Genomic DNA, 22851 nt, shown 5'->3' with positions numbered 1-22851 from the left:
TTGAAGAAAGTGAAGGGAGAGAAGAGTGAGTTTTGTAAGGTCTAGAGTAGGATATGGACAACCAAGTTCGATACTTGAAATAGACCAAAGTTTTTTCAAGGTGGTTGGGGGATCAAAAATGGACATATGGTGATTTATTGCGTAATTAAAAGGCCAGCTATAAGCCTATAACCTCATTTTCTAAACTGACAACTACTCTAGGTTTGCTATTTTTTCAAGCCAGAAAATCGATTTCTTATTATAGGAGTTTTTGTCACACATTCACACCCACATGAAGTCGTTTCTACAAAATTAGGAACAGATCATTTTGTGTTTTGAGCAAGTTTCTGAAGCCAATACTCGAATCTAAAGGCGTTTTCGGTGACTTATATGTAATTTTTTATATTATTACTGAGGTGATTAAAGAATTTTGAGGCGAGCATAAAGGAAGAGGAGTAACAAGGAGGTTGCACGGTTGTGCCCCATGCCCGCGTGACAATCCAGGAATGGAGCAGCAATCCGTGGCATACACATTGCAGCATGGGGTTTGGCACAAAGCAAAGTAAGAAGTGTTGTGAGGTTTTAGTATTTGCTATATTGGGGCATAAGAGCATGTGAGCCCAGATTCACAGTTCACACGCTTGCACAGTCTTTGATAGAAAGAGACGCCGACACCGCATAATGACATCCCAACACGGCTTTGATACTCACGAGCTATGCATTTGCATTTTTGCTTCTACTTCTTATGGTGGCCGGGTGACCTATCACTCCGGAGGGGAAACAATTTTAGGTATCGCCTCTTTTAAAGGAATGTTTTGTTTCTACTTCTTTAAAACAAATATCCGAGTACTTTGTGATATATTATGTTAGAGAGTAAATTTACACACTCTCATTTACAATCAACACATTGACCTACATTTTATTGTGGATTTGTCAAAAATGTCTATGTCTTGGACGATTTGAAGAGACAAATTGAGTACAACATTTGCCTAAGAAGCAAGCCTTCACTTACCGGGATCAATCAGATCAAATTCCAAAGGTAGAACCAGTTACTACAATTTTGTTCTCCTAAAACTCATGACGGTTTAGGGGTACAATATGTGACTGTCTTTAATAATGTTGCTATTTGCAAACTTGCTTGAAAAATCATTACTCAACCCAATAATTGGTGGGTTCAAATTGTTACTCGTAAATACTTTCGTGTGTCAACTTTGTTTACTGCTACCAAGAAAGCTTCTAACTCTCTAGCATGGAAGGGAATTCTTGATGCCAGACCTCTTCTTTTGCAGGGAATGCGATGGATTTTAGGAAATGGTGAAGATATTAATTTTTGGTTATTTAATTGGTGTTTTCCATTTCCCCTCTTAAATCTAGGTCCTGACCATTTGAAATCTAGGTAAATTTGGACCTCAGTGTTGCTCATTTTATCTCCAATGGAAATTGGGATCTTTCTTCAATTACTCATTTACTAGATCATGATACGTTAAAAGGCTATTACTTCTACTACCATTCCCATTATTAATAGGTCATATGAATTTATTTGGGGCCTTACTGGTTTTGGCAAGTTTTCTATCAAATCAGGTGCTGATTTGCATTTTGCTAATTTTCATAATCTTTGTAGATGAGCCGTGACTTGGTTAGTTAAGGTGTTTAACTAACAACTTTGAGGTCATGAGTTCAAACCTCACCAAATATATGTAGGGTGTGTGAGTTATTAATAAAAAAAACAAATAAAAAAAAACTACTGACCACTTTGTGGAAACTTTCTCTGCCACCAAAAGTTAAACTTTTCTCTTGGTTATTAATTTGTGAACGACTCAAAATTAGACAAAGATTGCATTACTTTTCTTTAGATATCCCTAGTACTTGCCCTCTTTGTAACAATACATAGGAATCCCTTGAACATCTTTTTGTTCAGTGCCCTCTCTCTAGGCAAGTATGGAACCTCTCCCATTTCCCCTTACCACTTTTATCCCCTAATTCTTCCTTTATAGCTTGGCTTAACTCTATTCGTTCATCCCAACCTTCCAACTTAGATAAAATTCTCAACCTCTGTCATAGTATTTGAAAGTCTCAAAATGCTGTTATCTTCCGAAATTCCACTTTTATCCCAAGCCAAGTTACCCATCGCGCTGCTGTCTTATATCAACAGTATCTCGTTGCCAATCCTCCTCCCCCCCCTAAACGTTTCGACCCATCTATCACCATCAAATGGAATCCTCCCCCTCCAAATGTAGTCAAACTTAATTTTGATGGATCTGTTCGTCCCTCTCACAGAGCAGTAGCTGGTTTTGTAGTTCGGAACCATTTAGGTCACCCCCTCATTGCGGTCTCCACAATCTTGGGTTCTCTGATGTGTTCTCTTCTGTAGCTAAAGCTCTCCGTCAAGGGTTAATTCACTTGTCAACCATTGCATCACAACCAGTATTTATTGAAGGCGACTCCAAAGTTCTTCTGGATGTTCTTCTTGGCAAAGCACAATGCCCATGGTGGATCAAATCCTTAGTTGCTGATATCCATCATCTCTGCAGGAACTTCAACTCTGTTTTTTTAAGCATGTATGGAGAGAAGAGAATTTCTTGGCAGATTCTTTAGCTCTTGTAAGACATAATATTGATGATGTAATGTGTTGGTCCTCCCAGCTTCCAGCCTTAGTCTACTCTGCCTTCCGTTTTGATCAGTGCGGTGGTGGTTGTTGCAGAGGCTTTTCTTTGTAATCATGTTTTGTATTGTATTTTCTAATCGGAAAAAAAAAAAAAAACCAGTTACTACAATTCGGTCACCCTTGCATCTGTGCAGTTGACTCCTTGCCATGGCACACAGCAGGAGTCATCGGAATGTTCCCAGACAGATGGTGTGTTTCCCAAGAATCTCTCAAGATCTTCATCACCTTAGCTGAATCATACTAATAAATCCGCATCTTTTAAACATATCTGTGCGAGATGTTTCATTTTACAGTCAAAATTCTGCCAAAGCTGTATGATAATTTTGAACCAGACTACTCATTCACATAATATGGCAAAATCATTTCCTAGCTAGTTGACACAAAAATAGTAACACAAAGTATACCTAAATTTCCCATTAATTTGGATATGAATATATGAACAATAAGCATTGAGAGAAGATCGATCACATGAATCCATGCAGAGTATAAAGCAAGAAAGAGCAGCAATCTCATAGTTGCCTTGGTAGCAGCTGATATAAGTCAAAAGCACACAGCAGGTGCAGCCCTTGACTTTCTTTTAATAAGGACTTGACTAAATGCATGATGTATATAACTCCGGGCACAAATTATTTTCTGAACAAGGAATGCAGATAGTTTAATATGAACAAAGTAAACTGTATCCTATCGAAAAAAAAAAAAAACCATAGTAAACTGTATAATTCTTAGGTTTCCGTCAACCCCGCGCAATTAAAATGGCGAAGCAGATTGTACAAACATGTATTTAAAATGAGTACAAGTACAAACTAGAAACAACAGCAAGTTCTCACAAAACCTTGAGTTTAACAAAATTAATTAAGGCAATCCCAAGCAAACATGTTCAGAATATGAGACAGAGAAAAGACAGAGCAAGAGCAAATTGTGGGAAGTAATATTTGTAGTCAATCCTTAGAATTGGTTTTGATGTTTAAGCAGCAGAGAAGAAAATAAGTACCGATGTGTCTACAGACAATTGCTAATCTTACTAACAGATGAAAGAAATAGAAATTAAGAAGCAATGATGAATTCCACTCAGTGAATTAGTGGCTGCCATATGATATCTGCACCACTTGTGCTTCCAACAGCTTTTTCGCAAAAATTTAATTAGAAAATCACAAGAGCTGGTGGACAGAAAAATTGTGAAACAAAGAATGGTAGATTGATCAAGTCACAGTAAGATTGGACATAATGTTTGTGCTCTATATATACTTCATATATTTTCTTTTTGGAAGCAATACAAGCAACTTAACATATTCGAAAATCTTTACTTCATGAGTCATGACAGACGGTATGAAATTGAAAATTAGCAGTGCAAAATCTCATCAACTAAAGTCCAAGTGCAAAAGACAGAAGTCCCTTCTTAAGCTCAATGTTAGCATAGATGAGGAACAATTTCCCAAAAGATAACCGAGAAGTCGACAGGGTACGTTACTTTTGTTACATCGGTACATCTCTTGTACGTTCATTTTCTTGATCTAGCTACAAGATTACTGTTTAGGAAGACAAGTCTCTGCAGCCTCTAGTACTCTAGTGTTCAATAGAATACCATTCACAGATCATCGTGAAAGAGATTCTCGAACAATGCTAGATTAGTGAAGAGTTTCAATCGACAGTGTCTCAATCTCTCAAATAACAGAATATGCATATATTGATAAAACATCAACTGTCTCATAGTATCAATTATTATTACTTAAAAATACAAGGATACATAGATTATATATAAACACAGCTCGATCAGTACTAATCTACTTAGTCTATCGATCTGCCACTATGAGAATTTCTACAAATCAATCAAAACCAAAAGGATTTCAACCCAGAAGAACGTGCATGAGGGCTTAGAAGTAGGGTACTTCAGTGCATAAGCTAGCTAGCACAAGAAGACAAGCATATATAAAACCCAGAGCAAGAAAAAGATTTACAATTTTGTCTTGTACGTACACTTTTGGTCTCCGGCTGTGTTCCTTCCGACATGGACATTGAAATCGCATGACGAGGTGGATACCACATGAACCTTGAAGATACCCAATATAGTGACTTTGCCGGAAATTTTGGTGACAGTGTTGAACGGAATGCTACCGGCGATTACATCCTGTAAAAGCTCCGATGTTTTCCCCAAAAACCGGTCTGCCATAACGGTAAGTGTAACATCCATAGACTTGGTCTCACCGGCGGAAATATCTCCGGCTACGATTGGAGCCTGGCCCACCAACTCACCCCTGTAGTTCAATAACGCGGTGCTGTTGGTGTACTTCATTCCCAACTTGTTAGGGTTCTTCACCGTCATGTCCACATCGAGAGTGATGTTCACGTCGACGGTGGCTCTGTTGATGTTGAAGTCGGTTTGCAGGTTCCTCAAAACGACCGAGTTCTCCGTCGTTTCAGGGTCCTTGGCTTTGAACACAGTCAGACAGAATATGACCAGAATGAGAACGGTCACGACAACGGCGGCGGTCGCCGCAAGGCAGATGTTTCTGCGCTTCCGAGAGCGATGAGGAGGCTCAGAAGTACTGCCGCCGTCACCGTTGGCTTTCATGATACTTTCTAGCTCACTAGTCATGACTCTCGAGCACAAAGATTTTGGATGTCTACATGGCCTTTATAGAGATGCAAGGTTTGATGCAGGAGGATGCTTCAGTCTTTGATCGACTTGTTTTGAGCCCCCACACGCCACACTAGTGTTTAGGGTCAGGGATTTGGGAGGCACTATGCCGTAGAGCGATTAGACACAACCCTAGCCTACTTAATTAGGTTGTAATGGTTTTCATAATACTTAAATATAGCCAGAGCCTTGTAGTGGAGACTTGCAACCAAACGGTGCATTAAGGTGGTGGGTGAGTTAATGTTTGCTGCGATGAAGTGTACGTGGTCGAGCACTAAACATGCTCCCTAACCCCCCCCCCCCCCCCCCCCGATAAGGGCGGGCAAAAGTACTCACTTCACCTTCTTCTGTTCGTTTTTTTTCTTTTTTTTTTTTAAGTAGAAAAAAAGTGTGATCGAGAATTTTTTTTTGTCACGATCGATGAGATAGTGTATAAGATTTTTGCTCCGAATTTATCTTTTTTATGTAGTAGGAGAGCGACCATAATGTTTTTCTAAGTTGTGTGGTTAGGCCATCGGGGTCTCTCTTGTTTAAGCTTTGAAAATGGTTTTGGCAATTAACTTCGTGGTTTGTTTTTGTTTTTCCTTGTGGACCTGTGGTTTCGTTATGAACAAGTAAACAAATACAGTAGCTTAGAGACTAGAATACCATGTATAATTAAAATCTTTAATGGTAATACATATATAAGCACTAGGATTAATTAGCTTAGAAACATGAAAGAGGTTGAATAACTGAAACCCAGTATGATAAGATGCTCTCAGTCAAAATCACAAAAGGAAGACATCCACAATGCACCGATATCGATGTTTAAGTCGAACTACTCCATACAATACTTAGTTCAATAGACGGTCCTCCTCCGTTGGTATTCATCTTTTCATTTTTAATAAATTAGAGTGTTAGCGAGGTTGTTCTTCGGCTACACTCAATTCATAAAAGAATTTAGTTCAATAAGGCTTGAGCTGTGTAAAGGCTGCAAACTATTGTAATCTTGACTAAGTATATACTTCATTGCATAGTTTGATGTGTCATCTCCTTTTTGATAAGTCACTAATTCTAGTTGAGCCATATCTACACACACGTAGTTATGGTTAGTAAACGTTGTTAGGTTCGAAGCCTTGAACGCAATGAGGTGCGGCGCAAAGTGGCCAAATTTTATCGTACGCATCAATGGCAATGTTGACCGGTAAAGACTACCGACACAAGCTAATCATCTCTTGTACCGAAATCCAACCATTTAAAATGAATGGATCGAGTCGATGCTAGCTAGCTTCCACTTCTTTGTGTACAAAGATTAGAGTCACATATCACACCAACTTTCTTCGTAGATCATAGAAATTGTGTTTATAGAGTAGGACAAGGATCGAGTCTAGGAATAGGGGATCGAGTGTCAAATCGAATCGGAGCAGCGGGTGGTGGAGCTTGTGACGACGGCAAAGGTGGAGGAGAATGTGTGGAGGGGCAGTGGTTAGCATGGACAGTATGATGGACTTGGACGAGGCTGTAGTGACGATCCAACTCTGTTTCCAGCACAACAAACCTAATTGTCGATCTCTGGAAATTTCTTGACCGTTCTCGCTTCTCTTCCAGGTTCAGACATCTCTCTCCCTGTATAATGTATGATAGGGTGATTCCTCTACGGAGCTAGAAGCTTATAACGAAGCTTTTCCGATCCCTAACTCAAATTAACAACTGGGAGTGTGTTAAACTCAAGATTCTAAACTCAATGAATGAACCTTTTCAACGATCGTTGCTAGCTTTAGAAGTCATTATATTTAGGTCGTTCTAAGCTCCTTATAAGAGATATCTTACCTAGTTCAACTTTGATCAGGATTGTCATATTTTCCTATTAACTGAAGGTAACAATTGTTATAGTCGCGTCCTAACAAAGCTTTGGAAGTAATTGCCTCGTTTTCACGTCCTAAACCTTTGTTATATATACTAGCTTCGTTTTCACGTCCGAACCATAGTTACACTAGCTTAGTTTTCACGTCCTAACCGTTGTTATACTGATCACCAATATAAATTCTAACCTTCTTCTCCATTAGCCAAAACCAAAAAAACGCACACCAAACCCTAATTCTCTCTCTCGATCCTAACAATGAGCAAAGTATCCAAGAGAAAAACTCTGCCGGCGGCGACGGAGGAGGCCACCACCAGACGCACCAAGCGCGTCAAGGCCTCTCCGCCGCCTCAGTATGTAGAAGAGCAGCGTAACCTTCAGGATCTATGGAAGGCTGCATTCCTTGTAGGGACCGAGTGGGATCGGCTGGACTCGGTCTACAAATACAACTGGGATTTCAGGAATCTGGAGAAGGAATTTGAAGAGGGCGGGAAGTTTTACGGGATTGGACCCACCAACAAAGTCTATATCTTTGCCGCTACGGAGACTGCGTCGACGGCGCTGCCTGAGTTGCTTCCGACATTGGCTGCGGTCGTGGCTCCTCGGCCGCCGTCGATGGAGATTGCGATCAATGCGGTGCAGAGAGAAGAGGAGATAGTTCCTCTGAAGCACATGAAGATGGATTGGATGCCCTACATTCCTCTGGCCAAGTCGAATTTGCCTCAGATTTTTGTGATGGGATGTACACAGAGAAAGACAAGCTTGAAGCAGATGAAAGTGGAGCGTTTGATGAAGTTTCAATACTGTGTGCCTTATATAATGAATCCGAAGGTCGAAGAGGAGAAGGAGCGTGATGCTGATGTGGAATTTTTCTTCCCACGGGAGCCTCAACCGCCGCTGAATTGTGAATTCAATTGGGAAGTCGATGAAGTTGAGACGTACACTGATAACCTTATTGAGGAAGAGGAGTTGAGTCCGGATGAGAAGGAGGAATTCATGGAGATTTTGAAGGAGGAAGTGAAGAAATCTAAGAGGAAGATGATGGACGCGAGGAAGAAGAGAATGGAGAATCCAAATTATGAGGAAGCTGCAACCTATTATGGGAACAAGAAGCTTTACAAGATCTACCCAGTACAAACACCAGACACTCCTATGATAGAGAATAGGTGTCACTATGTCAACCGCTACTACAGGAATGCCCATGAGATTATTTGAGCTCAGCTCAGCTTTGAATATTTACTCGAGGAATCGATCTGTTTCATCACTTCATGTTAAGTTACGAACAAGTAAACGATAACATTGTATTCAATTTGTTCATGGTAATGTACTTAGCACTAGGGCTAGCTTATATGGCCTGAGCAGTACTGTAGTTTGTTGCGAACTTTTTAGTGATACTTTTTCATTGTACGATAGATAAGGCAATTTTGAGCACAATCCACATCATAATATAGAAGCAAATTACAGCCGCAGAACACAACACCTGATCAAGATCTTCCGTCATCCATGATGAAGCTTTTGCTCAAATTTTTGATAGTAGTTGAGCCATATATCTAGTTATCTACACATTTATGGTTAGCATAGTAGTTAGGTCCCAGGGTGCAGCAGCAAAGTGGTCCAACTTCTATTGTAAGCAACAATGGCGGTGTTGACCGGTAAACACTGTCACATCTTTCATACCAAAATCCAACCGTTTGAATTGAATGGAGAGTGAGTGAGAGAGTTACAGAGTAGGCCTGGTTGGTGCTCCCCACTGCTTTTGCGTTACCAAAACAAATAAGAGTCACATATCACAACAAACTTTGTTCACATTGAAATTGTGTGTTTTTTTCTGTAGAGTTGGGAACTAGGGACTGTGGGGGCCCACAATGGGGAGTATGGTCGAATTGGAGAGGCGGGTGGTGGAGCTGGTGACGGCGGCGGAGGCGAAGGGGAAGGAAAAGGAGGAGAGTCCGGTGATTTGGGCCATGGAATTGGGCCAATGTGTGGAGGCAGCGCCCAGCATTGAGTTGGCGGAGGTTGTCGTGACCCAACTCTGTTTCCGGCACAACAAGCCTTGTCTCTGGAAGTTTATCGACTTTTGTCTCTCCTCTGGTCTCCTCTCTCCTCTTCATGTCCTCTCTCTCCTCTCTTCCAGGTTCACACCTCTCTCTCTCTATATAAAAATATCATGTATATATTAGTCTTCCATTTCTTCTTGTGCAATTTGTGCTTAATTATACATTCTCTATATTTTACAGGGTGATTCCTCAACGGCGATCTCAGCCAGAAGCTTATAGGCTGTTTCTTGAGCTTTTGCGGCGGTATGCATTTTCATTTGGTTCAATTGCTGGAGATGGGCCCAAACAAAAGTGAGTTTGCTAATTTCCTTTGCAAAAGTTTGAGTCTTTAGTTGTGATTATTAAATGTGGTATGGTCTCAATTGGAAGTTTTCATCTTTGGTGCATGTGGGTATAGTGTTGGTTCTTAGCATTAGTTGAAATGCTTGCAGAAGGAATTCAGGCATTGCTAGCATGGGTTTTGCATTGAATGAATTGCTGAAGTACTCAGTGGAAAAGTTTCGATCTTTAGAATGCTGGCATGGGTTATGCATTCAATCAATTGAATGATACGCTGTAGTATTTTTGCAGTTTTGCTGTTAGATTTACAAACTTAGTTGATGAGATTCCATGATTAGTGTAATGGTTTAGTCTTGTTTCATAACGAGAGCCGAAATGCAGTGCTAAAGGAATGTATACATTGCTAGCATTGGTTTTGCACTTAAATCTATTCAATGAATTGCTCAAGGGCCTTTGCTTTTCTACGTTGCAGGATAGCAAAATCGGTTAATCTAGCTCTTCAACTTTCTGAGACATACAAGGTTCCTGTTGTGGAGTATGGACATGCACTGGTCTTGTTCTTTTTGAGTACCATAATCAGCTTGGTTGATAGCACCTTGGATGATTGGGGTTTGAAGATGACATCTCGAAAGAGACCAAGATTAGCTTTTGGAGGTTCAAGCGACCATGATGGTGAGACAGATTCTATAAGAAATGAGAATTTTAGAAGTAACGAACATCAGGAGAGGATTACGACAATGAATTCTTTTTTGGCCATGGAGGTGCTGGGAAACCTAACAGAAAGCAGAAAAGCTATGGTTCTGCTTCGCCTTGTTCACTTGAATATGTATGTTTTCCATTCTTGATGACTTCCATTCTTTGTCTGTTTTATGATTAACCACATTTGCGTGAGAATCGTATTATAAATATGTTGCATTGCTGTGGCAACACACATAACTTCATACTGTAGTAAGTGCTGCACTCTGAGACTGATAGCATATTGTTTTGTGATTGAATGGTATTCATAGGCCTGAAAAGTTCAATGGCCTCCTGCAGAGGTTACTGTTTCTTGAAGCTCGTCAACTGCCATCCTCAGATTTGAATTCTCCAGTGCAACTATTGGCAAGATTGTCAGGCAATATACAGAGAGTCTCTGGCTTTGAATACCAGTTGAATAAGCGCCAACTCGTTGGAGTGCTTCTTGATATTGGATCTCAGAAGCCAACATTCCACTGTAATTCTGGATATGGTCCTTCTACTTGTTGGGTGCCTTTAGATATATACATGGAGAATGCAATGGATGGAAAACAGCTTTCTATTAAATCAGCTATTAATATACTTGCAGGTAAATCCTCTTGAAAAGTCTCATATGAATATCTAATATAATTTTAATTTCTGCATGTTTGATTGTAAAGGTATGCAAAACAAGCTTTTAAGAAATCTCTCATATCAAATGAATCCCTAACTCCACTGACCTAACTGCAGAAGGAATTTTGATGCTCCAAGTAATTAACCAGGCTAGCTGGCAAGAAACCTTCCTAGCACTCTGGCTCTCAGCTCTTCGGCTAGTGCAACGAGTTGAGACTAGTCCATTTGAAATATCTTTAACAAGGAAGAGAAAACTAAATACATATTTACTTTCATCTTTGATATTTGTTTTCAGGAACGTGATCCCCTTGAGGGCCCTATACCACATCTTGAGTCACGTCTCTGTGTCCTTTTGTCTATTGTCCCCTTGGCAATTGCTAACGTTTTGGAGGACGAGGCCAACTTGAATTCCTCATCTCTTAAAGATACAGCTTCCAGGAATGTGGAAAATGGAGATGGACATGAAATGAATAGCAAAGCAAGTACCTCAAGGAAACATGGACTAATTTCTTCTCTAAAAATCCTTGGGAACTTCTCTGGCCTCCTATGCCCTCCTTCATCAGTCTCTGATTCAGCAAATAGTGCAGCAACAAAAGCAGCTCGCTTTATACATAATTCCAACAATGAAAAGGATGCATCAGGTGGAGGCAGCTGTGGTAATACTTGTATAACAGCAGGTATATTTTGGAAATGTTCTGTCTACTTGTGTTCTCACCACACATTATGATTTTGATCTATCCATTTGATTTCAGAGAGTCTCATTAAAAGAAGAAGAAGCATATACACATGGATCTGTTTACCGTCTAATCAATTTGCTTGGGGTGCTTTCTGTCATAGGTTTGCAATTAATTAACTTCTGCTTTCAGGTGGTGACATGAGGCACCTTATTGTGGAAGCTTGCATTGCAAGAAATTTAATTGACACATCAGCATATTTTTGGCCTGGATATGTGTCTGCATCCATGATCTCACCATCAAGTACAGCGCCGGTTCAAAAGTCCCCATGGTCAACATTCATGGAAGGAGCACCGTTGAGGGATTCCCTTATAAACACTCTTATGATGACCCCAGCTTCAAGGTATTATGCATAATATCTGAATTTCAATTGCAAGACTAGCTAATCTTAGCTGAATTTAGCTGATAAGTTTTCTTTCTTTCTTTTATCTCCTGTTCAAGTTTGGAAGAGATTGAGAAGTTATATCATATTGCACTAAATGGGTCACAAGAGGAGAAGTCAGCAGCTGCAAAGATCCTGTGTGGTGCATCCCTAAGAAGTGGATGGAACATTCAGGTTGAACAATTATTTAGTAATACTGGCTATTCTCATATTCTATGACCTCTTACATCTACAATGGTTATTTCAGGAACATGTGGTGCACTTTATGGTTAAGCTTCTTTCTCCTCCTGTACCTCCCAATTATACTGGACCGAGTCACTTAATTGATCATATGTCAATGCTGAGTGCTATCCTTTTTGGAGCTTCCACTATTGATACAGTTCATGTACTTTCATTGCATGGTGTGGTGAGTGAATTAATTCCATGCTGTATCTATGGTACCGCCTTAAAGTTTCTGTTAAGGAATATATGATTTTGGTTGATATTCTTCTGCATTCAAAAATCTTTTGTATATTACAGGTCCCCCAGGTGGCAGGCTCTTTAATTCCACTATGTGAGGACCTTGGGTCACTTAAGCCTTCATCAAATAACAAGTCAAGCATGGATGATGAGTCCTCCATTCACATGGTTTTTTCTCTGGCATTTCTTTTCCTTCTTCGTCTATGGAAATTCTATAGACCACCTCTTGAGCAATACGTTGCAGAGAGAGGAGGAGCTGTAGGAGGTGAGCTGACTTTGGAGTATCTTTTGATATTGCGCAATAGCCATGTTGCCTCTGCCTGGAATGATACAAACAACAGTGCTCATCAATATGAATCAGCATCTGAAAAACCAATGTACATTGATTCATATCCAAAACTAAAAGCCTGGTACAGTCAAAACAAATCTTGTGTAGCTTCAACACTTTCTGGTCTCTCCAGTGGAAATCCTGTTCATGAAGTTGCTAATAAAATTTTGAGTATGATCTACTGGAAAATGACTAGAACTGGAGCCCCATCAAGTAATTCTCCTGCACTATCAAGCGGCAGCTTTAGTGGCTCCCCTGCTGATGTTGGGGAGGATGTGAATCAGAGACCGATGCTTCCTGCATGGAATGTGTTGGAAGCCATTCCTTTTGTTCTTGAGGCTATTTTAACTGCGTGTGCCCATGGCAGGCTTTCATCTCGGGACTTAACCACTGGTTAGTTGGATGCCATCTTGCTACTACACTTGGTCCATTCTCATTATTTGTTCTTTCTCTCTTATAGATTGTTCATCCATCCTAGTGGTACTTAAGAAACTTCTGGTTCTGTATCGTTTTGAACTTAACTTCTTTTCGGTTTTATTCATCAATTTCTTCTCATGGGCCTTCAAATTAAATGCTTGCAGGCTTGAGAGACCTAGTTGAATTTCTACCTGCTTCTCTTGCTACTATTATCAGTTACTTCTCTGCAGAAGTCACTCGTGGTATATGGAAACCAGTCCCTATGAATGGAACAGATTGGCCTAGTCCAGCAGTGATTCTCAAATCAGTCGAGTCTGAAATAAAAGAAATACTTGAGTCTGTTGGTGTCAGTGTTCCAAGCTGTTTCACTGGTAGTACTACCATTTCATTTCAATCTATTCTATTTGTCTTCATATTATAGCTAGGATTCTCCGGACAATTTTATCCTATAGTTCTAGCTGCACGCACGCATGTCACGAGTATGTTCAAGTCATACAGTTAGAGAAGAAAATGAAAAGTAAAAATGTTTTTTTTTAAAGCTCTAAGTATCTAAAACTTAACAGCTGATTAAATGTTTAGATAATCTATACACACTCCTAAAGCCTAGCGCTCGGTGATGCCTGAAAAGTATAATGAACTTATTGAGTTCTTTTGTGTCATATTTGAGTAAAATTCTTAAATATATGTATAAAAGATACTCTGTGCCTCACACGTAAATTCATTTTTGAGGGAGGAAGGGAAAGCAATTTGAGAATTAATATTCTCCAGTAGTGAGGATTTTAGGGAGATTATGTTTCAACTTTCAACTTTCAACTGTCAACTTCTTGTTAGTATAGATGTTAATACGCATTCGTGTGTGTGTATGTATCTATGTGTGCTAGTGTTCTGTCAATTACCAGTTATCATTATGATTGGTTGAATGTTCATTATGTAATTTTAACTTAAGAATGTCTTAAAAACTTGTTGCTGCCTTGCAGAGATTTCAACTGTAATGCTTCCCCTTCCGCTAGCTGTTCTTGTGAGTTTGACCATTACTTTTAAACTTGAGAGGAGTGTTGAATACATTCATGCTGTTGCTGGGCTAGCCTTGGAGAACTGTGCATCAGGTTGCCCTTGGCCTAGCATGCCTATTGTTGGCTGTTTGTGGGCTCAGAAGGTACGCCGCTGGCATCATTTCATTGTGGTATCATGTTCTCGCTCTGTATTTAAACAAAACAAAGATGCTGTTGCCCAGCTCCTAAGAAGTTGCTTTTCCTCCTTTTTTGGATCCCACCACACATCAACCTCTTTGTTGTCCAGCGAAAGCAGCGTGAGTGGTCTTTTGGGCTATACTATCACAGGCTGTAGTGCCCGTCCTTCTGTAGCACCTGGGTTTCTATACCTTCGCTCTTGCAGGACAATACTGGTTGTCCAATATGTTAATACTGTGATTGTAGAGCTTGTAGCAGAGTATGCTTTGAAATTAGCCTCTAAATGGGCAAGCACAGACTCCGCTCGCTTGAATTCTACCCAAGCATCACTGTCTCTGGCTATTTCTAAGGCAAAGGAGGCAGCAACACTTGGTGCATGTCTCTTATGTGTTGCAGGTGGTGTCGGGCTGGTCCAAGAATTGTACCATGAAACCATTCCAACCTGGTTACTCTCACCAAAGGAAGAGAAGCTCGGCCAGGCAAGTTCTGTATCGCGTGTGATGGAGGGGTACGTGATGGCATATCTGGTGATTCTGGTTGGTTCAATAGAATGGGGCTTTGCAGACAAGCTGCCAGCATGGGCAATCTCTAGAAGAGCCAGCATTATTGGAATTCATATGGACTTTCTGGCAGGGGTTTTAGAGGGAAACATATCACTTGGTTGTGATCCTGCTACATGGAAATCTTATGTTTCTTGTCTGGTGGGATTAATGGTAAAGTTTGCTCCAACATGGATTAAAGATGTGAAGGTGGAGACACTGAGGAAATTGGCCGGTGGATTATGGGGGTGGCATGAATGTGAGTTGGCCCTTTCTCTTCTTGAAAGAGGTGGTGCTTCTGCCATAGGGTCCGCTGCAGAACTGGTAAATGCATTGAACTGAATTTTGAGTTCAAACTTATTACTTTAAGATGTAGACTTTAGTGGTTTTAATTGAATGAGGGATAGGGTAGAAAGATGTGTCGTTAGTTGTGGATGGTTTGTTTGCCTGCTATCTTGATGTTACAGGCAGTATAGCTTAGATACTCAGGAATGGTAGAACCAGCTAACAAAGGAATTTGGAAACCAGTAATCTGACTGCAGTGTAACTTAGCCTTCGACTATTTACATGCTTATTTTCCTTTTGGTTTGCTTCATGAGTTCATAGAATGGCAAATATTTTCATGATTTGGTAAGTCCATTGGAAAATGAATCACAGGGAAGACCATTTTGTGTGAAAATTCTGTATAAGGTTGAAGGATCAGATAGGTGCTAGGACACATGTAGTTCCCATGCTTGTTTCCTATAAAGACGATCATGTCAGTCAAATGGGCTGTTGTAAGAGATGTTAATTGAGCAGCTAAACATGTATGAAGCATTGAAGCTCTCATATATAACTCACTAGCTCACTCTCATCCTGATATTTTCATGCGCTTGTTAACTTGCTAAGATCTACAATTGTCCGAGTGAGATAGAGAGAGAGATGGAAAGTACGAGTGTGGGTGAATTAAGTTGATATCAATTGGGGGAGTGCGCTGCATATGTTTGGGATGGGAGGAGTTGGAAATTTATGTTTAGAGCTCAACAGAAAAGTTTGTTGAACTAGTATTGTATTTTTTACTCTTGTAATGATAAACAAAACTGGGTTGTTTATTATGAGAATAGAAGTCAACAATCTATTGAATATAGAAATGAAAAGGAGCTAATTATCATACACTATGTACTAACCTAGAAATTCAAGTCCTTATGGTAGCCAAGCTTTGGCCATTTTTCGGTTGTTTAATTAAAAAAGCAGCATCTAATAAGCAATTGTGAAATTTATATTATGATTTAGTAATATAACGATGTTGCCTGGAAGTACGTATGATCTTAACTTAATCATAAAAGTAAACAAAGAATTCATCGAAAGATAGTATCCTTCTTTGCGTACAAACAATAACACTATCTAACCTCAAAACTGTCTACATAGGATAACAGTTTCAATCCAACAATGAACAATGTCCAATGCTGCCAATAACTTGAGGTCGAATATATGATATACTTCAGTATAACAAAGGAAGATAAAAGCTAAGAGTAATGGAGCAGTATGCGATTAATTGGAAATTGAGAAGTGCAAAATTAGAGAAAACGTAAGGGATCAGATCAGTTGCTGAACTAATGCATTTGCCATGCATAGTTCCTCAATCATGACAATTAACTGATGATGTGCTCTTGTTGCTCGTTAGAAATGATAGTTTGCTCATGTGAACTTAGCAACCAACATGCATGAATCTCTCTTATATAAAACTCAGGCTGGCTTTCATTTTCATCGTTTCATTTCCAACTTCGATTCTTAACTTGCTCCTTGAGTTCCATTTTGATATCCTCCATGGTGTGTGCATTTGAGAGTAATTAAAGAGAGAAATTTGCCATATGGCCATGGGATTAAGCTCACTCACTGTACTTAGGGTTTCGTGTTTGGGATGGGAGGAGTTGGAATTTATTTTTCGAAATTTGTTTTAGAAGCAAATAAGGGTTTACATGCAGCTCCATAATGTGTACCTTTATTTGTCTAAGTAATGTGGAAAAACAAGACTGATGACTTGGTGATATATCAGTTATATATTTTTACTGAAGGGAGATGTATTGTTTAGGAAAACAAAATTTTGAGTGTCTGAAGATTAGAACAAAAGAGGAAATTTGTTAGTTTTACAGACTACCATAGTAAAGCCACAAATAGCCAGAAATAAGTAATTGTGTTTATTGTTTTCCATATAACAATGAATTAAGTGTTTAGTCGCTAATTTCATTGAGCAAAAGTGTAAAACTCACAAATAATACTGACAATTACAACTGACACCACCACACTGACAATTACAACTGTTACAAGCTACAATACTGCAGCTATATCATATGAGTATTACTAATAAGATGAGCATAATCCGAACAAAACAACTCTACATATTAACTCAATATGACTTCTTATAAATCAATAGATCACCATACCAACACAAGATTATCGTGTCATTACAACTATTCCATCACAAATTACTCTATAATTCCTATACTGTTTACACGATTCTTGAACTGACAGTCTCCAACTCTCTATCTAGTTCTTTCACCAAAACCTTTATTGATCTAAACTTCATCAACACCACCATCCCACACTATTTCCATTATATACCTTCTTGTATTCAAAATGACAAAAGAAAGTACCAACGGAAATATATGAGTGGAAATTTTTGAGTTGGCAATGGCGGATTGGCGGGTCAATTTCAAAAAAATTCATGAAATTACAAATAGAAATTTAATTAATCAAAACATTATGTATCTGGACTCTGAACCCGATATATATTATTACCATTCCTAGCTTTTCACCTCTTTATATATAAAATATTTCATTCCATTCATCATATATCATTTTCTATTCCCAGTAATTTTATATACACCAATTTCTCTCTCTCTCTCTCTCTCTCTCTCTCTTTCTCCCAAGAGAACACTACTCTTTTCTTCTTCTCCTTACAAATTTCAACCCCAAAATCACAGTTGGAATCGTCTCCCGATTCTGGGTTTTGGGGCCCTTGCTCTGATCTCAAAAGGGTTTTAGTTTTTTTTCTTTGTTTGGGGTTGTATGAAATCGGAGAGTTGAGAATGGAAGTGGGGAGGAGGATATCGGCGAGTCCTCGGCCGTGCTCCGGCCGGCGAGTGTTGGCGAAGAAGAAGAGGGCCGCCGGGGATGGGTTCGTCAACAGCGTTAAGAAGCTTCAGAGGCGTGAGATTTCTTCCAAGCGTGATCGAGCTTTTGGGATGAGCAATGCCCAAGAGAGATTCCGCAACATGCACTTGATGGTTTGTTTGTTTCTTCATCTCAATTTCACTATTTTACTTTTACCCAGTTGAGAAATTCGGCTCAATTTCAATTATTTACCTTCAATTTTCACTCTAGGGTTCCTGGGCCTCATTGTGATAATTATTATCGAATTGGTATGATTGGAGATTTGGAGTAAAGAACTGTAAACCATTGAGCTAGCTGTGTTTTAGTTTTATCTATTGTTCATTGTGCATGAAAAATTTTGAATTCGGCTTTAGGGTAAAGTTTGCTTTGGCTGAACACCCTGCAGCTTGAAAGCTGTTTTGAATAGAGTGTTGTTTGGTTTGCTGTTTCAGACACGGCTGTCATGGTGATCACCCTGATTTATATACTGTTTTGTTACCTAGGGTTTGTGTCCTCTAGGTAATGGTGAAGCTGGACTTGAAGAAGACCCTGTGGTCTTTTTCACAACCTACTAAAGTTGCTCTCAAGTCTTAACTATGGGAAAACATTGTATTAAAGACAATTTTTAATCCAGTATTCCGTTTATTATGGAGCATTAGATGCTCAAATTATGACTCGGCCTTTTTCAGTTTTCCTGTTATGATCAAAAACTAAATTTGTCATTCATGATGATCCTTAGCTTTACCTGACAAATATAATCAAGGAATCCGATCAATGTTATGCTGTGAATTAAGGAAATTATTTTCTGCTTTAGGGTAAAACTTGCTTTCACGTGTCCTGTATCTTGAAAGTTTTGGAAATGTTTTGATTTTCTGTTTCTGACACAGTAGTTATGGTTATCACCCTAGTTTATATACAGTTTCGTTACCTAGGGGCTCTTTTAGATCCTGCTCAAGTTGGCACTGAAGATCTTGTGATTATACATTCTACTAAGGTTTCTTCATTCAGGATCCTGTGGGAAATTATTATCATTAATTGTTCCGTGTTTTACGGAGTATTGAAAGATTAAATCATGACTCAATGTCTTTCTGTTTATGGTCAAAACAGTAAAGTTGATATTCGGGATAGTCTAGCTTTGTTTGTTATTCGTAATCAATGGGATGCCATGAATGTCGTGCTGATTTCTTTTTTCTGACATCTTTTAATTCATTCTGCTTCAGGAGGAATATGATACTCATGATCCCAAGGGTCATTCGACCCCCAAATTGCCTTTTTTGTTGAAGAGGACAAAGGTCATTGAGATAGTTGCAGCACGTGACATAGTCTTCGCTCTTGCACACTCTGGTGTATGTGCAGCTTTTAGCAGAGGTAACCTGCCTAACTATCCTGTGATCAATGTTATAACAAATGCGGAGTATTATATCTGTATATGATGAAGTTGTACATGATCCAGGGCCAAATTTGAATGAGCCAATAGACTTTGAACATGGCTGGTTTCCTGGCATGTACCCGTTTTATTGGAGTTACATCAAGATATCTGTATACTCATATGTGTGTCTCTGTGCATCTTCCAAAGTAACCATTATTCCAGTTAAATCAGTCAGTCTTTTGGCAGGCATTCATTTAATGATTAATCCTACAGTTGGAGGAAGAGATACAAAACTTAAGTGGCAGAACATTGAACATCATCTAAATTGACCAGAAAAGTAGAGGCAGGATCAGGGACAAATTGATATATATGAAATAATCTTTTTAGGCAAGAACCAACTGTAACATCTCAGTTGTGGTGCGAAAGTGGAATGTAAACATAATTCAGTTAATCAAAGAACAATTTTTTTTTTAATCAGGCCTACATTTTGTGTTATTACTTATATCTTTTGTTGGCTATACTTACTGCAGATACAAATCAGAGGATCTGTTTCTTAAATGTTAGTCCTGATGAAGTCATCCGAAGCTTGTTCTATAACAAGAACAATGATTCGCTCATCACAGTTTCAGTCTATGCTTCGGACAACTTCAGCTCTTTGAAATGCAGATCTACAAGGATTGAGTGGGTAGTCTTATCTAATATATATGCTTGGTTTTTTCAATTCCTCCACATGTTATCTATATTTTATTCAGCTATTGTCTATTATTTATAGGTATATAAGGAGGGGCCAGCCAGATGCTGGTTTTGCTCTTTTTGAGTCCGAGTCCTTGAAGTGGCCTGGGTTTGTAGAGTTTGATGATGTTAATGGCAAGGTCTTAACATACTCTGCACAAGATAGGTATATTTTCATTTGTCATGTTCTGTTGTTCAAATATACGATCATCAACTCCATTTGGACACTAACACATTTTGCTTTTGGTTTTTGGTCTTGGGCCAGTATATATAAGGTGTTTGACCTTAAAAATTATACCATGCTTTACTCTATATCAGACAAAAATGTACAAGAAATCAAGATCAGGTATCTCTCTCCCACCTCCAAATGTCTTTTTTAAAATACTTATTCTTCGCTTCGGAAGTTAGCTCCTAATGGTTGCATATAAATGTCTGTTGCCTATGCTCTTAGGATTTCTGTATTCACTTTACCCATATTTATATTGTTTGTAACAGTCCAGGTATCATGCTACTGATTTACAATAGAGCTAGTAGCCATGTTCCATTGAAGATTCTGTCAATAGAAGACGGCACAGTTCTCAAAGACTTCAATCATCTGCTTCATCGAAACAAGAAGGTGGATTTCATAGAACAATTCAACGAAAAGCTTCTCGTTAAGCAAGAAAATGAGAATCTTCAGATTCTTGATGTAAGTGAACCATAGCCTTTAGCGGAAATTCTCTTGCCACCTGATTATTCATGAATGTGAAAATAACTTATAATTTATTATTAGGTGCGAAATGCGGAGCAGATGGAAGTTAACAGAGCCGAGTTCATGACTCCATCAGCATTTATCTTTCTGTATGAGAACCAGCTATTTCTGACATTCAGAAATAGGACTGTAGCTGTCTGGAACTTTCGTGGAGAACTTGTAACTTCATTCGAGGATCACTTGTTGTGGCATCCTGACTGCAATACCAATAACATTTATATAACAAGTGATCAAGATTTGATCATATCGTACTGCAAGGCTGATTCTGATGACCATTGGTCGGAACCAAATGGTAATACTTTTCAGTTGCTTTTAGATTATATAACTACAGGTTGCATAGTTATTTGGACTCGGAACAACTGCCTTGACACAGTCAGTTATCATCTTAGTTTCTGTAGTTCTGACTAGTATAATGGAATTTTGATGTGAACTTTAACATTGGTTCACATCAAATTTGTTGGAGTCAGGACAGCGTTAGTTTTGTTCTCTTTGCTGTCATTCTTGCTTTTGACATATACACATTATTAGGTGAAACCTGAAATCGGCAAGTACATTTAGTTTTCTCAAATGGCATAGAAGTGCGGTGTATCATTGTTAAAAGTGCCTGTTTACCCTACACATCTGCTTGAGTGCATCTTTTTGTACACACACACTGATAGACCAGAAGTTAATCATAGCCATTCTCAGGCATCACAAGTTGTAGATGCTATCTATCTTTGAATGTTCCAATCTCTTCTAAGAGGCAAGGCATATGTCGTTGATCTATTGGCTTTTGATGAATAAGCTTGATGTTATAACTTATACGGATGTATCTAACATATGGTCTTTGATGCAGCTGGTTCTATTCATGTGAGCAATATCTTAACCGGAAAGTGCCTAGCCAAAATAAATGCTAGCAATGCCGGTCCCAAGGTTGATGAGTGTAGCAGCAGTTCTAGCACCTCAAGAAAACAGATAAACTCATCTGTGGTGAGGAGCACTGTTGCTGAGGCCTTGGAAGACATAACTGCCCTTTTCTATGATGAAGAGCGCAATGAGATATATACTGGAAACAGGCATGGTCTTGTTCATGTGTGGTCAAACTGAAGGTCAGATCTTTACTTGGCCTTTTGGGGATATGAAGCTGCTGTTTAGGGAAATAGTTTATTATAGAAGTTTAGTGCCTGCATGTGGGAAATCTTCAAGCTCCCTGTATACCTTTAGATCCCTTGCCTTGTAACATTATATGATTCTGAATTGTCAATCTAGGGTTCTGGTCTTGTGGATGTATGTCTTCTCTTTCGTAATACAGGCTGCTTGCTCAATGTTCAACTCAAGTGCTTTTGTTGCGAGTATCCAAGAATCTTGCAAGAACTCGTGATATCATCTGTCTCAAAACTTTAACTAGACAAATAGTGAAAAATGGTTGATTTATTTGGACGAGCAGGGGATGATGAAGTTCTAGTAGTTCATCAAGAAGATTTGCAATGTAACCGGGCAAAGTACCTCAGTTTGCATCAAACAAACAAGCGGCATTTATCATTTGTCAAATGTTTCTAACGAGAAAACTAGAAATTATCTCTTTTACCGTCTACGTGTCGTTGGTAAAGGTTCATGATGTCCCTGTTATATGTACTTCAATAGAATTTAGAAGAGTCGGGGGTGCTAAAACTTTATGATACTAGGTGCCATTGGAGGATCTCAAATTTCTTTTAAGACATCTAAGAGCCGGGACTGCATACTAGCAGAAGTCATAGTTTCAGTAGAAAACGAATCGATGTTTCGTTTCCGTTTCGAGTTGTTTGTTGTTGCCAACCTAGCTAAGTAGCTTAAGTAGCTAGTGATACCGCATTCACAAAAGATAAGAGAGCTTTGATATATATGTAACTACTTGAATCTTGTGAACTGTGAGAACACAAGGTATTCATGTTCCTAACAAATGAGGGTTAACAACTTTATGTACATACAGCTTTTCTAATGAAATTTGCTGCTTGAAAGGTCGGATCATATGCAGCCGGAAAAACAGTGGAAGGCATA

At 39.1% G+C, this 22851-nt stretch overlaps 4 protein-coding genes across 4 annotated transcripts; 3 read left to right on the top strand and 1 right to left on the bottom strand.

Annotated features, from left to right (window-relative positions):
• Nucleotides 1–4595: 4595 nt before the first annotated feature.
• LOC101292145 lies at nt 4596–5237 on the bottom strand. The gene has a single exon (XM_004305015.1). The coding sequence runs from the start codon at nt 5235–5237 to the stop codon at nt 4596–4598; it is 642 nt and encodes a 213-aa protein (XP_004305063.1).
• A 1879-nt stretch (nt 5238–7116) lies between these two features.
• Nucleotides 7117–8334, top strand: LOC101291851. The gene has a single exon (XM_004305014.1). The coding sequence runs from the start codon at nt 7378–7380 to the stop codon at nt 8332–8334; it is 957 nt and encodes a 318-aa protein (XP_004305062.1). The 5' UTR covers nt 7117–7377.
• Nucleotides 8335–8984: 650 nt separating this feature from the next.
• Nucleotides 8985–15193, top strand: LOC101291553 (mediator of RNA polymerase II transcription subunit 33B-like). Its single transcript, XM_004305013.1, has 11 exons — nt 8985–9184; nt 9357–9467; nt 9928–10281; nt 10463–10700; nt 11098–11479; nt 11669–11879; nt 11978–12092; nt 12166–12324; nt 12438–13098; nt 13287–13493; nt 14100–15193. Exons 1-11 carry the CDS (start codon nt 8985–8987, stop codon nt 15191–15193), a joined length of 3732 nt encoding a protein of 1243 aa, XP_004305061.1.
• A 2543-nt stretch (nt 15194–17736) lies between these two features.
• LOC101294958 lies at nt 17737–22212 on the top strand. The gene is made up of 8 exons (XM_004302453.1): nt 17737–18117; nt 19204–19351; nt 19883–20033; nt 20125–20250; nt 20350–20430; nt 20580–20772; nt 20857–21127; nt 21671–22212. The coding sequence occupies exons 1-8, from the start codon at nt 17920–17922 to the stop codon at nt 21919–21921; spliced, it is 1419 nt and encodes a 472-aa protein (XP_004302501.1). The 5' UTR covers nt 17737–17919; the 3' UTR covers nt 21922–22212.
• The last annotated feature ends 639 nt before the right edge of the window (nt 22213–22851 follow it).

The sequence above is a fragment of the Fragaria vesca genome, linkage group LG6 (assembly GCF_000184155.1).
Source record: "Fragaria vesca subsp. vesca linkage group LG6, FraVesHawaii_1.0, whole genome shotgun sequence".
Lineage (NCBI taxonomy): Eukaryota > Viridiplantae > Streptophyta > Magnoliopsida > Rosales > Rosaceae > Fragaria > Fragaria vesca.
The sequence above is the reverse complement of the archived record's forward strand: the minus strand, read 5'-3'. Positions and strand labels throughout refer to the sequence as shown.